At 49.6% G+C, this 15323-nt stretch overlaps 1 protein-coding gene across 1 annotated transcript; it reads left to right on the top strand.

Moving 5' to 3' along the window:
* The first annotated feature begins 2977 nt into the window (after positions 1-2977).
* Positions 2978-15100, top strand: LOC121879320 (basic proline-rich protein-like). The gene is made up of 14 exons (XM_042385926.1): positions 2978-3149; positions 5790-5889; positions 6038-6288; positions 6535-6936; positions 8206-8358; positions 8614-8715; positions 8869-9225; positions 9430-9531; positions 9685-10092; positions 10297-10857; positions 11572-11724; positions 13808-13957; positions 14160-14312; positions 14970-15100. Exons 1-14 carry the CDS (start codon positions 2978-2980, stop codon positions 15098-15100), a joined length of 3195 nt encoding a protein of 1064 aa, XP_042241860.1.
* The last annotated feature ends 223 nt before the right edge of the window (positions 15101-15323 follow it).

The raw sequence follows: 15323 nt of genomic DNA, 5'->3' as shown, positions 1-15323 counted from the left end.
CCTGACGTTCCATGCAGCGACCATAAGAGGTTATATAGTTTGGTTTTGTTTTACTGTGATTATGATTGCATTTTCGACTGCATAGGGTGACCTTACTGGGTACAGTTGCCCAATCAGGTTGGTTCTTCAGGGCCTATGTTTAGGGCACCTTTCCTCGCCCTCCCATGTGGGGTGAGCAGAGTGGGTCTCAGAGGGCTGCTCAGTCGCATAGACAGGACCGGATTGCACTGCTGCCATGATCTCAATGAATAAACGACCATCTTATCTATGTTGCCCATGTGAAGTTTTGAATGTAGAATCTCGGCAGTCATCTCTGCCTGTCCCTGTCGTCACTCATCTGTCGCACGGATATTTGGGGGTATAGGGGTTTTGATGTTGATGAGAAGTATAATGAGCTGGATGATGGCTGTGCATTAGTTGATTTATGTGGTGAGGCAGCAGCACAGGCTGCAACCACACATCTAGGCTCTCCGTTTTCCTGATCCGGTGGTGCAAATGTTGCAACGACTGGGAGGAGGGTGAGTTGCAAAGGACTACTGATAGCTCAGTTTCTTGGGTTTCACTTTAGTAGCTTGCCCATCATTCATTGCCTTATCCGCCGGTGTAGTTTGCTGTGTTCTCGTGTCTCTTCTGCCTATACCGCCGTTGGGGTCTTGTTGGAGCTCTGTTAAGCATTTCTGCCTGATAGGGGGCTCCACCGCAGATTTTCGTTCAGGGTTTAGTCCGTGAGCCTTCCTACCAAGGTTAATCCGCAAGACAGCGGGGCAGTGGTTGTTAGGCGCCAGGACGTGTCCACATTCCAGTGAGCCAATGCGCCATCCTTCTGGGGCTCACTGCTGCTCTGAGATCCCTGCTCTCGTCTAGCCTGGGCCCGTGAGGCACCCAATTACCGTGTGTTGTCACCAGGAGGCACAGAAGGAGTCTTGATGATGAAAAGGCTGTGTACTGGCAGGCGAAGATTTGTGCAAGTTGCTTCTCTGTTCACCACGAGGGCTAGCCAGCGGCGGTAGCTGAAAGCGATAGGGAGCAAACACTGCCTCCACCTTAACACTAACATAATGCTGCCACACAAGACGCATCACACCACCCTGTGCACACACACACACACACACATCTATACACTATAACGCCGAAACAACTACTAATATGTCTGACATACAGTACATAATTAAATTATATCTGTCTTCTCCTGCCTGTCATAAAGACGATGATAAGCAGGTGCTACACAACAAGACGATTATAATGCTGTCTTGAAACCAGAGGAGAGTGTTGGTTTTTAGTAGCTTAGAAAGTAAGTAATATATAACATAGATCTGCAAAAAAAATACAGCTAAATTATGTCTAAATATTAAAGACTGAGAGAGTGTGTGATCATTATTTTGCATGCTCAACATATCAACCGACCAAAATAAATGTATTGCTCCTGAAGTTAACAGAAAAGACAGAATATTTGTTTTTCTCGCCGGCTGTACCAAAGTAAATTTTACGAATTGATATATTTTCTCCACAATGTTCATTTCTCTACCCTTCAAGAAACAATCCTTAAACAGTATAAGATAAAAACCTCTAGACAGGTTTGGGGCTATTATTTGGGTAATGAGAAAGAAGTAGTGAAATTATAGATGCTTCAAGAACAAGGTGAAGAGTAAGAATGCGTCCATAAGAAAGAAGGAAAACTTGTCACGTGAAGAACTTGTCGTGTGGTTCACTTAACATCGGTCAATATTTACGTCGGTGGAAGAAGAATGAACTTGGTTATTAGTAATAGTAGAGGATTAAATTCAAAGTGTTTATTGTGAAGTTGAATACATTGTAGAGAAAGCCAGCAATGGTAATTAGCATAATGTGTTTGTTCTTGTTGATATTAATGTGTGTGTGTGTGTGTGTGTGTGTGTGTATGTATGTATGTATGTGTATGTGTGTGTGCTCACGCCAGCGTACCACAGTTTAGGGTACGGAGAGTAATACAACACACACCCCGGTCATTAACTTACACCTAATGCATAATTAGGCAGGAGTCCACATCTGGGGAAGAAAGAACAGTTTGTAAATATTTGATAGCGTCATATGTTTGTAATGTAGTCTAACTTGTTTCTCTCGATCAAGCATGGTAATGGCTCGGTTCTGAGACACTCTTAAAGATATTATTAATGTTCTAATGGTTCTCGAGAGGTGTTGGTGTGTCACCTTTAAGGAGAACACGCCAGACTCGCGGCAGTGTCAGAAAGGCACTATTGTTCATGTATATCAAGTCAACAATACCCGCCCCTACACTCCCTACCTCTACACCACCCAGGAAAATATACATATTTTTGGTTCTCGAAAAGATCACTGACTAAAATTGTTGTTATCTTGATTAGTGTTAAACTGAACTTCAGGTATATGAAATAATGGTCTGAGGTAGTAATTCACACGTCAACAGATTCTCCGGACAGTTTATATTTCACACAGTTGTCTCAGCCAGAAACTCGTAATGTAATTTCCATAAATCTCACACCAAAGAAAAATCTGAAGTAAATATTAACTCAATAGTTTATAGAAGATGACGTGGCTTTCTTCCCGAACCTGTTGTGGGAGATATTCCTCCAGGCCAGGACACAATAATATCTCCCGGACCTGTTGTGGGAGATATTCCTCAGGTCAGGACACAGTAATATCTCCCGGACCTGTTGTGGGAGATATTCCTCCAGGCCAGGACACAGTAATATCTCCCGGACCTGTTGTGGAGATATTCCTCAGGCCAGACACAGTAATATCCCCCGGACCTGTTGTGGGAGATATTCCTCCAGGCCAGGGCACAGTATATCTCCCGACAGCTGTTGTGGGAGATACTCCAGGCCAGGACGCAGTAATATCTCCCGGACCTGTTGTGGGAGATATTCCTCCAGGTCCAGGACACATTATATCTCCCGGACCTGTTGTGGGAGATATTCCTCCAGGCAGGACACAGTAACATCTCCCACAGCTGTTGTGGGAGATGTTCCTCCAGCTCTCCAGAGACACAGTAATATCTCCGGACCTGCTGTGGGAGATATTCCTCCAGAACCAGGACACAGTAATATCCTACCCGGACCCTGTTGTGGGAGATATTCCTCCAGGTCAGGACACAGTAATATCTCCCGGACTGTTGGCAGGGAATATTCCTCCAGGTCAGGACACAATATCTCGGACCTGTTGTGGGGATATTCTCTCAAACCAGGACAGTAATATCTCCCGGACTTGTTGTGGGAGATATTCCTCCAGGTCAGGACACAATATATCTCCCGGGACCTGTTATGGGAGATATTCCTCCAGGCCAGGACACAGTAATATCTCCCGGACCTGTTGTGGGGAGATATTCCTCCACTCAGGGACACAGTAATATCTCCCGGACCTGCTGTGGGAGATATTCCTCAGATCAGACACAGTAATGTCTTGGACCTGTTGTGGAGGATATTCCTCCAGGCAGGACACAGTAATATCTCCCGGACCTGCTGTGGGGAGATATTCCTCCAGGTCAGGACACAGTAATATCTCCCGGACCTGTTGTGAAATATTCCTCCAGGCCAGGACACAGTAATATCTCCCGGACCTGCTGTGGGAGATATTCCTCCAGGCCAGGACACAGTAATATCTCCCGGACCTGTTGTGGGAGATATTCCTCCAGGTCAGGACACAGTAATATCTCCCGGACCTGTTGTGGGAGATATTCCTCAGGTCAGAGACAATATCTCCGGACCTGTTGTGGGAGATATTCCTCCAGGCCAGGACACAGTAATATCTCCCGGACCTGTTGTGGGAGATATTCCTCCAGACCAGGACACAGTAATATCTCCCGGACCTGTTGTGGGAGATATTCCTCCAGGCCAGAACACAGTAATATCTCCCGGACTTGCTGTGGGAGATATTCCTCCAGGCAGGACCTGATAATATCTCCCGGACCTGTTGTGGGAATTCCTCAAACCAGGACACAGTAATATCCTCCCACACCTGTTGTGGGAGATATTCCTCAGGTCAGGACACAGTAATATCTCCCGGACCTGTTGTGGGAATATTCCTCAGGCCAGGCGCATTAATATCTCCCGAACCTGCTGTGGGAGATATTCCACCAGGTCAGGACGTATTAATATCTCCCAGACCTGCTGTGGAAGATATTCCCCAGGCCAGGGCGTATTAATATCTCCCAGACCTGTTGTGGGAGATATTCCTCCAGGCCAGGCGTATTAATATCTCCCAGACCTGTGGGAGATATTCCTCCAGGCCAGGGCGCTATTAATATCTCCCAGACCTGTTGTGGGAGATATTCCTCAAACCAGGGCGTAATTATCTCCCAGACCTGTTGTGGGAGATATTCCTCCAGGTAGGCGTATTAATATCTCCCAGGCCTGCTGTGGGAGATATTCCCCAGGCAGGGCGTAGTAATATCTCCCAGACCTGCTGTGGGAGATATTCCTCCAGGTCAGGACACGGTAATATCTCCCAGACCTGCTTTGGGAGATATTCCCCGAGCCAGGGCGCATTAATATCTCCCAGACCTGCTGTGGGAGATATTCCTCCAGGTCAGGACACGGTAGTATCTCCCAGACCTGCTGTGGGGAATATTCCTCCAGGCCGGGCGTATTAATATCTCCCAGGACCTGCTGTGGAGATATTCCTCCAGGTCAGGAACACAGTAATATCTCCCAGACCTGCTGTGGAGATATTCCTCCAGGACAGGGTGTATTAATATCTCCCAGACCTGCTGTGGGGAGATATTCCTCAAGCCAGGGCTCAATAATATCTCCCAGACCTGCTGTGGGAGATATTCCTCCAAGCCAGGGCGTAATAGCTCCCAGACCTGCTGTGGGAATATTCCTCCAGGCTTGGCCATTAATATCTCCCAGACTTGCTGTGGGGAGATATTCCTCAAGCCAAGGCAGCGTAAGCTCCCAGACCTGCTGTGGGAGATATTCCTCCAGGTCAGGACACAGTAATATCTCTCGTACCTGTTGTGGGGAATATTCCTCCAAGCCAGAGGCTCATTAATATCTCAGACCTGCTGTGGGAGATATTCCTCCAGGGGTGTTCATATCTCCCAGACCTGTTGTGGGAGATATTCCTCCAGCCAGGGCGTATAATATCTCCCAGACCTGTTGTGGAGATATCCTCCAGGCAGGGCGTATTAATATCTCCCAGACCTGCTGTGGGAGATATTCCTCCAGGCCAGGGCGTATTAATATCTCCCAGACCTGTTGGGGAGATATTCCTCCAGCCAGGGCGTATTAATATCTCCCAGACCTGCTGTGGGAGATATTCCTCCGACCAGGGCGTTTAAACCCCAGACCTGCTGTGGGAATATTCCACCAGGTCAGGACATCTCCCACCTGTTGTGGGGAATATTCCTCCAGGCAAACGTATTATCTCCCAGACCTGCTGTGGGAGATATTCCTCCAGGCCAGGGCGTATTAATATCTCCTGACCTGTTGTGGGAGATATTCCTCCAGCAGGGCGATTAATATCTCCCAGACCTGTGGAATATTCCTCCAAGGGCGTATTAATATCTCCAGACCTGTTGTGGGAGATATTCCTCCAGGCCAGGCGTGTTAATATCTCCCAGACCTGTTGTTGGAGATATTCCTCCAGGCCGGGCATTAATATCTCCCAGACCTGCTGGGAATATTCCCCAGCCAGGGCGTATTAATATCTCCCAGACCTGCTGTGGGAGATATTCCTCCAACCAGGGCGTATTAATATCTCCCAGACCTGTTGTGGATATTCCTCCAGAGCCAGGGCGTATTAACATCTAGACCTGATGTGGGGATATTCCTCAGGCCAGGACACGGTAATATCTCCCAGACCTGCTGTGGGAGATATTCCTCCAGGCCAGGGCATGTTAATATCTCAGACCTGCTGTGGGAGATATTCCTCCAGGTCAGGACACGATAATATCTCCCAGACCTGCTGGGAGATATTCCTCCAGGCCAGGGCGTAATATCTCCCAGACCTGCTGTGGAGATATTCCTCCAGGTCAGGAACTTGGTAATATCTCCCAGACCTGCTGTGGGAGATATTCCTCCAGGCCAGGACGTATTAATATCTCCCAGACCTGCTGTGGAGATATTCCTCAAGGCCAGGGCTCATTAATATCTCCCAGACCTGCTGTGGGAGATATTCCTCCAGGCCAGGGCGTATTAATAGCTCCCAGACCTGCTGTGGGAGATATACCTCCGAGCCAGGGCTCATTAATATCTCCCAGACCTGCTGGAGATATTCCTCCCAGGCCAGGGGCATTAATAGCTCCCAGACCTGCTGTGGGGAATATTCCTCCAGGTCAGGACACAGTATATCTCTCGTACCTGTTGTGGGAATATTCCTCCAAGCCAGGGCTCATTAATATCTCCCACCTGCTGTGGAGATATTCCTTCACCAGGGCGTATAAATATCTCCCAGACCTGTTGTGGGAATATTCCTCAGGCCAGGGCGTATTAATATCTCCCAGACCTTTTGTGGGAGATATTCCTCCAGGCCAGGGTGTATTAATATCTCCCAGACCTGTTGTGGGAGATATTCCTCCAGGCCAGGGCGTATTAATATCTCCCAGACCTGCTGTGGGAGATATTCCTACAGGCCAGGGCGTATTAATAGCTCCCCAGACCTGCTGTGGGAGATATTCCTCCAGGTCAGGACACAGTAATATCTCTGTACCTGGTGTGGGAGATATTCCCCAAGCCAGGCTGCACATCTCCCAGACCTGCTGTGAGATATTCCTCCAGGCCAGGGCGGCATTAATATCTCCCAGACCTGTTGTGGGAGATATTCCTCCAGGCCAGGGCGTATTAACATCTCCCAGACCTGCTGTGGGAGATATTCCTGCAGGCCAGGGCGCATTAAAATCTCCCGGACCTGCTGTGGGAGATAATCCCCCAGGACAGGACGCAGAAATATTTCCCGGACCTGTTGCGGGAGATATTCCTCCAGGTCAGGACACAGTAATATCTCCCGGACTTGTTGTGGGAGATATTCCTCCAAGCCAGGGCTCATTAATATCTCCCAGACCTGCTGTGGGAGATATTCCTCCAGGCCAGGGCGTATTAATATCTCCCAGACCTGTTGTGGGAGATATTCCTCCAGGCCAGGGCGTATTAATATATCCCAAACCTGTTGTGGGAGATATTCCTCCAGGCCAGGGCGTATTAATATCTCCCAGACCTGCTGTGGGAGATATTCGTCCAGGCCAGGGCGTATTAATATCTCCCAGACCTGTTGTGGGAGATATTCCTCCAGGCCAGGGCGTATTAATATCTCCCAGACCTGCTGTGGGAGATATTCCTCCAGGCCAGGGCGTATTAATAGCTCCCAGACCTGCTGTGGGAGATATTCCACCAGGTCAGGACACGGTAATATCTCCCACACCTGTTGTGGGAGATATTCCTCCAGGCCAAGGCGTATTCATATCTCCCAGACCTGCTGTGGGAGATATTCCTCCAAACCAGGGCGTAATATCTCCCCGGAGCCTGTTGTGGGAGAATATTCCTCCAGGCCAGGCATCTTCATATCTCCCAGACCTGCTGTGGAATATTCCTCCAGGCCAGGGCGTATTAATATCTCCCAGACCTGTTGTGGGAGATATTCCTCCAGGCCAGGGCGTAATAATATCTCCCAGACCTGTTGTGGGAGATATTCCTCCAGGCCAGGGCGTATTAATATCTCCCACACCTGTTGTGGGAGATATTCCTCCAGGCCAAGGCGTATTAATATCTCCCAGACCTGCTGTGGGAGATATTCCTCCAGGCCAGGGCGTATTAATATCTCCCAGACCTGCTGTGGGAGATATTCCTCCAGGCCAGGGCGTATTAATATCTCCCAGACTATACCTGGAGATATTCTCCGAAACCAGAGACAGTAATATCTCCCAGACCTGCTGTGGAGATATTCCTCCAGGCCAGGGCGTATTAATATCTCCCAGACCTGCTGTGGGAGATATTCCTCCAGGTCAGGACACGGTAATATCTCCCAGACCTGCTGTGGGAGATATTCCTCCAGGCCAGGGCGTATTAATATCTCCCAGACCTGCTGTGGGAGATATTCCTCCAGGTCAGGACACGGTAATATCTCCCAGACCTGCTGTGGGAGATATTCCTCCAGGCCAGGACGTATTAATATCTCCCAGACCTGCTGTGGGAGATATTCCTCAAGGCCAGGGCTCATTAATATCTCCCAGACCTGCTGTGGGAGATATTCCTCCAGGCCAGGGCGTATTAATAGCTCCCAGACCTGCTGTGGGAGATATACCTCCAGGCCAGGGCTCATTAATATCTCCCAGACCTGCTGTGGGAGATATTCCTCCAGGCCAGGGCGTATTAATAGCTCCCAGACCTGCTGTGAGAGATATTCCTCCAGGTCAGGACACAGTAATATCTCTCGTACCTGTTGTGGGAGATATTCCTCCAAGCCAGGGCTCATTAATATCTCCCAGACCTGCTGTGGGAGATATTCCTCCAGGCCAGGGCGTATTAATATCTCCCAGACCTGTTGTCGATGATATTCCTCCAGGCCAGGGCGTATTAATATCTCCCAGACCTTTTGTGGGAGATATTCCTCCAGGCCAGGGTGTATTAATATCTCCCAGACCTGTTGTGGGAGATATTCCTCCAGGCCAGGGCGTATTAATATCTCCCAGACCTGCTGTGGGAGATATTCCTACAGGCCAGGGCGTATTAATAGCTCCCAGACCTGCTGTGGGAGATATTCCTCCAGGTCAGGACACAGTAATATCTCTCGTACCTGTTGTGGGAGATATTCCTCCAAGCCAGGGCTCATTAATATCTCCCAGACCTGCTGTGGGAGATATTCCTCCAGGCCAGGGCGTATTAATATCTCCCAGACCTGTTGTGGGAGATATTCCTCCAGGCCAGGGCGTATTAACATCTCCCAGACCTGCTGTGGGAGATATTCCTGCAGGCCAGGGCGCATTAAAATCTCCCGGACCTGCTGTGGGAGATAATCCCCCAGGACAGGACGCAGAAATATTTCCCGGACCTGTTGCGGGAGATATTCCTCCAGGTCAGGACACAGTAATATCTCCCGGACTTGTTGTGGGAGATATTCGTCCAGGCCAGGGCGCATTAATATCTCCCGGACCTATTGTGGGAGATATTCCACCAGGCCAGGACGCAGTAACATCTCCCGGACCTGATGTGGGAGATATTCCTCCAGGCCAGGACACAGAAATATCTCCCGGACCTACTGCGGGAGATATTCCTCCAGGTCAGGACACAGTAATATCTCCCGGACCTGTTGTGGGAGATATTCCTCCAGGCCAGAGCGCATTAATATCTCCCGGACCTATTGTGGGAGATATTCCTCCAGGTCAGGACACAGTAATATCTCCCGGACCTGTTGTGGGAGATATTCCTCCAGGCCAGGGCGTATTAATATCTCCCAGACCTGTTGTGGGAGATATTCCTCCAGGCCAGGGCGTATTGATATCTCCCAAACCTGTTGTGGGAGATATTCCTCCAGACCAGGACGCAGTAATATCTCCCGGACCTGTTGTGGCAGATATTCCTCCAGGTCAGGACACAGTAATATCTTCCGGACCTGTTGTGGGAGATATTCCTCCAGGCCAGGACACAGTAATATCTCCCAGTCCTGTTGTGGGAGATATTCCTCCAGGCCAGGGCGTATTAATATCTCCCAGACCTGCTGTGGGAGATATTCCTCCAGGTAAGGACACGGTAATATCTATCAGACCTGCTGTGGGAGATATTCCTCCAGGCCAGGGCGTATTAATATCTCCCAGACCTGTTGCGGGAGATATTCCTACAGGCCAGGGCTTATTGATATCTCCCAAACCTGTTGTGGGAGATATTCCTCCAGGCCAGGACGCAGTAATATCTCCCGGACCTGTTGTGGGAGATAATCCTCCAGGCCAGGACACAGTAATATCTCCCAGACCTGTTGTGGGAGATATTCCTCCAGGCCAAGACGCAGTAATATCTCCCGGACCTGCTGTGGCAGATATTCCTCCAGGTCAGGACACAGTAATATCTCCCGGACCTGTTGTGGGAGATATTTCTCCCGGCCAGGACAAAGTAATGTCTCCCAAACCTGTTGTGGGAGATATTCCTCCAGGTCAGGACACAGTAATATCTCCCGGATCTGTTGTGGGAGATATTCCTCCAGGTCAGGACGCAGTAATATCTCCCAAACGTGTTGTGGGAGATATTCCTCCAGGCCAGGACACAGTAATATCTCCCCGACCTGTTGTGGGAGATATTCCTCCAGGTCAGGACACAGTAATATCTCCCGGACCTGTTGTGGGAGATATTCCTCCAGGCCAGGACAAAGTAATATCTCCCAAACCTGTTGTCGGAAATATTCCACCAGGCAAGGACGCATTAATATCTCCCGGACCTGTTGTGGGAGATATTCCTCCAATCCACGACACAGTAATATCTCCCGGACCTGTTATGGGAGATATTCCTCCAAGCCAGGACACAGTAATATCTCCCGGACCTGCTGTGGCAGATATTCCTCCAGGTCAGGACACAGTAATATCTCCCGGACCTGTTGTGGGAGATATTCCTCCAGGCCAGGACACAGTAATATCTCCCGGACCTATTGGGGGAGATATTCCTCCAGGCCAGGGCGCATTAATATCTCCCGGACCTATTGTGGGAGATATTCCTCCAGGTCAGGACACAGTAATATCTCTCGGACTTGTTGTGGGAGATATTCCCCCAGGCCAGGACACAGTAATATCTCCCGGACCTATTGTGGGTGATATTCCTCCAGGCCAGGGCGCATTAATATCTCCCGGACCTATTGTGGGAGATATTCCTCCAGGCCAGGACACAGAAATGTCTCCCGGACTTGTTGTGGGAGATATTCCTCCAGGTCAGGACACAGTAATATCTCCCGGACCTGTTGTGGGAGATATTCCTCTAGGCCAGGACACAGAAATATCTCCCGGACTTGTTGTGGGAGATATTCCCCCAGGCCAGGACACAGTAATATCTCCCGGACCTGTTGTGGGAGATATTCCTCCAGGCCAGGACACAGAAATATCTCCCAGACCTGCTATGGGAGATATTCCTCCAGGCCAGGGCGTATTAATATCTCCCAGACCTGCTGTGGGAGATATTCCTCCAGGTCAGGACACAGTAATATCTCCCGGACCTGTTGTGGGAGATATTCCTCTAGGCCAGGACACAGAAATATCTCCCAGTCCTGCTATGGGAGATATTCCTCCAGGCCAGGGGGTATTAATATCTCCCAGACCTGCTGTGGGAGATATTCCTCCAGGTCAGGACACAGAAATATCTCCCGGACCTGTTGTGGGAGATATTCCTCTAGGCCAGGACACAGAAATATCTCCCAGACCTGCTATGGGAGATATTCCTCCAGGCCAGGGCGTATTAATATCTCCCAGACCTGCTGTGGGAGATATTCCTCCAGGCCAGGACACAGTAATATCTCCCGGACCTATTGTGGGAGATATTCCTCCAGGCCAGGGCGCATTAATATCTCCCGGACCTATTGTGGGAGATATTCCTCCAGGTCAGGACACAGTAATATCTCCCCGACCTGTTGTGGGAGATATTCCTCTAGGCCAGGACACAGTAATATCTCCCGGACCTGTTGTGGGAGATATTCCTCTAGGCCAGGACACAGAAATATCTCCCAGACCTGCTATGGGAGATATTCCTCCAGGCCAGGACACAGAAATATCTCCCGGACCTGTTGTGGGAGATATTCCTCCAGGCAAGCAGACACAGTAATATCTCCCGGACCTGTTGTGGGAGATATTCCTCTAGGCCAGGACACAGAAATATCTCCCAGACCTGCATGGGGAGACCTCCAGGCCAGGGCGCATTGATATCTCCCAGACCTGCTGAGATATTCCTCCGTATGTATGCATATCTACCAGACCTGCTGCGGGATATATTCCTCCAGGTCAGGACACAGTAATATCTCCCTGACCTGTTGTGAGATATTCCTCAGGCCAGACACAGAAATATCTCCAGACCTGCTATATATTCCTCCAGGCCAGGGCGTATTAATATCTCCCAGACCTGCTGTGGGAGATATTCCTCCAGGCCAAGGCGTACAATATCTCCCAGACCTGCTGTGGGAGACATTCTCCAGGCCAGGGCGTATTAATATCTCCCAGACCTGCTGTGGGAGATATTCCTCCAGGCCAGGCGTATTAATATCCCCAGACCTGCTGTAGATATTCTCCAGGCCAGGGCGTAGCTAATATCTCCCAGACCTGCTATGGGGAGATATTCCTCCAGGCCAGGGCGTACATATCTCCCAGACCTGTTGTGGGAGATATTCTCCAGGCCAGGGCGTATATTAATATCTCCCAGACCTGTTGTGGGAGATATTCCTCCAGGCCAGGGCGTATTAATATCTCCCAGACCTGCTGTGGGAGATATTCCTCCAGGCCAGGGCGCAATGCATTCCCAGACCTGCTGTGAGGATATTCCTCCAGGCCAGGTGGCTAATATCTCCCAGACCTGTTGTGGAGATATTCCTCTAGGCCGGACACACAGAAATATCTCCCAGACCTGCTATGGGAGATATCCTGCCAGGGTGCCAGGGCCTCCCAGACCTGCTGTGGGAGATATTCCTCCAGGCCAGGGCGTATATATCTCCCAGACCTGCTGTGGGAGATATTCCTCCAGGCCAGGCGTACATTTATCTCCCAGACCTGCTGTGGGAGATATTCCTCCAGGCCAGGGCGTATATATCTCCCAGACCTGCTGTGGGAGATATTTCTCCAGGCCAGGCGTATTAATATCTCCAGACCTGCTGTGGGGGATATTCCTCCAGGCCAGGGCGCATTAATATATCCTCCGGACCTGCTGTGGAGATATTCTCCAGGTCAGGACACAGTAATATCTCCCAGACCTGCTGTGGGAGATATTCTCCAGGCCAGGGCGTACATATCTCCCAGACCTGTTGTGGAGATATTCCTCCAGTGCGTATTAATATCTCCCAGACCTGTTGTGGAGATATTCCTCCAGGCCAGGGCGTATAAATATCTCCCAAACCTGTTGGGGAGATATTCCTCCAGGCCAGGGACGCAGCAATATCTCCGGACCTGTTGTGGCAGATATTCCTCCAGGTCAGACACAGTAATATCTCCCGACCTGTTGTGGGAGATATTCCTCCAGGCCAGGCATTAATATCTCCCGAACCCTGTGGGAGATATTCCTCCAGGTCAGAACACGGTAATATCTCCAGACCTGCTGTGGGAGATATTCCTCCAGGCCAGGGCGTATAATATCTCCTGGACCTGCTGTGGGAGATATTCCTCCAGGCCAGGCGCATAATATCTCCCAGACCTGCTATGGGAGATATTCTCCAGGCCAGGGCGCTATTAATATCTCCCAGACCTGCTGTGGGAGATATTCCTCCAGGCCAGGGCGTATTAATATCTCCCAGACCTGCTGTGAGATCCTCCAGGCTAGGGCATTATCTCCCAAACCGGGAGATATTCTCCAGGCCAGGGCTCATTATATCCCCTGACCTGCTGTGAGATATTTCTCCAGGCCAGGCGTATTAATATCTCCCAGACCTGCTGTGGGGATATTCTCCAGGCCGCTTTAATATATCCCGGACCTGCTGTGGGAGATATTCCTCCAGGTCAGACACGTAATATCTCCCAGACCTGCTGTGGGAGATATTCCTCCAGGCCAGGGCGCTATAATATCTCCCAGACCTGCTGTGGGATATTCCTCCAGGCCAGGGCGTATTAATATCTCCCAGACCTGTTGGGAGATATTCCTCCAGGCCAGGCGCATTAATATCTCCCAAACCTGTTGTGATATTCCTCCAGGCCAGGACGCAGCAATATCTCCCGGACCTGTTGTGGCAGATATTCCTCCAGGTCAGGACACAGTAATATCTCCACCTGTTGTGGGAGATATTCCTCCAGGCCAGGGCGCATTAATATCTCCCGAACCTGCTGTGGGAGATATTCCTCCAGGTCAGGACACGGTAATATCTCCCAGACCTGCTGTGGGAGATATTCCTCCAGGCCAGGCGTATTAATATCTCCCAGACCTGCTGTGGGAGATATTCCTCCAGGCCAGGGCGTCAGTAATATCTCCCCGGACCTGTTGTGGGAGATATTCCTCCAGCCAGGCGTATTAATATCTCCCAAACCTGCTGTGGAGATATTCCTCCAGGCCGGGACGCAGCAATATCTCCCGGACCTGTTGTGGCAGATATTCCTCCAGGTCAGGACACAGTCCCCGGACCTGTGGGAGATATTCCTCCAGGCCAGGACACAGTAATATCTCCCGGCCCTGTTGTGAGAGATATTCCTCCAGCCAGACACAGTAATATCTCCCGACCTGTTGTGAGATATTCCATCTAGACACAAAGTAATATCTCCGACCTGTTGTGGGAGATATTCCTCCAGGCCAGGACGCAGTAATCTCCCGGACCTGCTGGGGAGATATTCCTCCAGGCCAGGACACAGTAATATCTCGGACCTGCTGTGGAGATACTCCTCCAGGCCATATCACAGTAATATCTCCTGACCTGTTGTGAGATATTCCTCCAGGCCAGGACACAGTAATATCTCTCGGACCTGCTGTGGGAGATATTCTCCAGGTCAGGACACAGTAATATCTCCCGGACCTGTTGTGGGAGATATTCCTCCAGGTCAGGACACAGTAATATCTCCCGGCCTGTGGGAGATGTTCCTCCAGGTCAGGACACAGTAATATCTCCCGGACCTGCTGTGGAGGATATTCCTCCAGGTCAGGGCAGAGGACATACCACGTGCTTTACAAGTTTCACCCGCCACCCTTTAACATCACACTATTGTAACTATATAATTATGATACATATCTAGAATTTTAATGAGACAAGTTGTAAGTAGCGGTGAAGGAATAGATATTGAAATGAAAGTGGGTTCCATAGGCATGAATGGCCTTTATGGACAATGTGGATATAGCACACTGCTGTTTACTGAGTCTTTGGTACACAAGGAGGCAACATGGTCGGTACTGTCCTCTATCGCATTGACTTCCCCAACTTAGGTATTCATTTACAGCTGTGTGAACTGGGAGAACTCGGGAAACCCACCGACCTCTGGAACAGGAGCCACGTTCTTGAATGAAAGATTAGTTATGAAGTCAATTTCAGATTTACTCTATACAGATGTTATTACCCTCATCACGGATAGTGGGGAAGTTTTACAAGAACTGACTAACAAATAATTGGAAAAATTAAAAAAATTATCGGCTGACATTTAATGCCGTAAAGAAAAAATTAATGGTTGTTTTCAAATTAGAAATGACCAAAAAAAAAAGTATAATAGGCAATAGGGAACTTTACCAACT

The sequence above is a fragment of the Homarus americanus genome, unplaced genomic scaffold (assembly GCF_018991925.1).
Source record: "Homarus americanus isolate GMGI-L3 unplaced genomic scaffold, GMGI_Hamer_2.0 scaffold16894, whole genome shotgun sequence".
In the NCBI taxonomy this organism is placed as follows: Eukaryota; Metazoa; Arthropoda; class Malacostraca; order Decapoda; family Nephropidae; genus Homarus; species Homarus americanus.
This window is presented reverse-complemented; position numbering and strand designations above follow the sequence as displayed.

What these genes read in the sequence shown, in the direction of transcription:
- LOC121879320 (XM_042385926.1), top strand. Translation starts at nt 2,978, where the DNA reads ATGTTCCTCCAGCTCTCCAGAGACACAGTAATATCTCCGGACCTGCTG. An exon ending in TGTGAGAGATATTCCTCCAG is followed by an intron (nt 8,359 to 8,613) that starts GTCAGGACACAG and finishes ATATTCCTCCAG; the next exon opens with GCCAGGGCGTATTAATATCT. An exon ending in TGTGGGAGATATTCCTCCAG is followed by an intron (nt 8,716 to 8,868) that starts GTCAGGACACAG and finishes ATATTCCTCCAG; the next exon opens with GCCAGGGCGTATTAACATCT.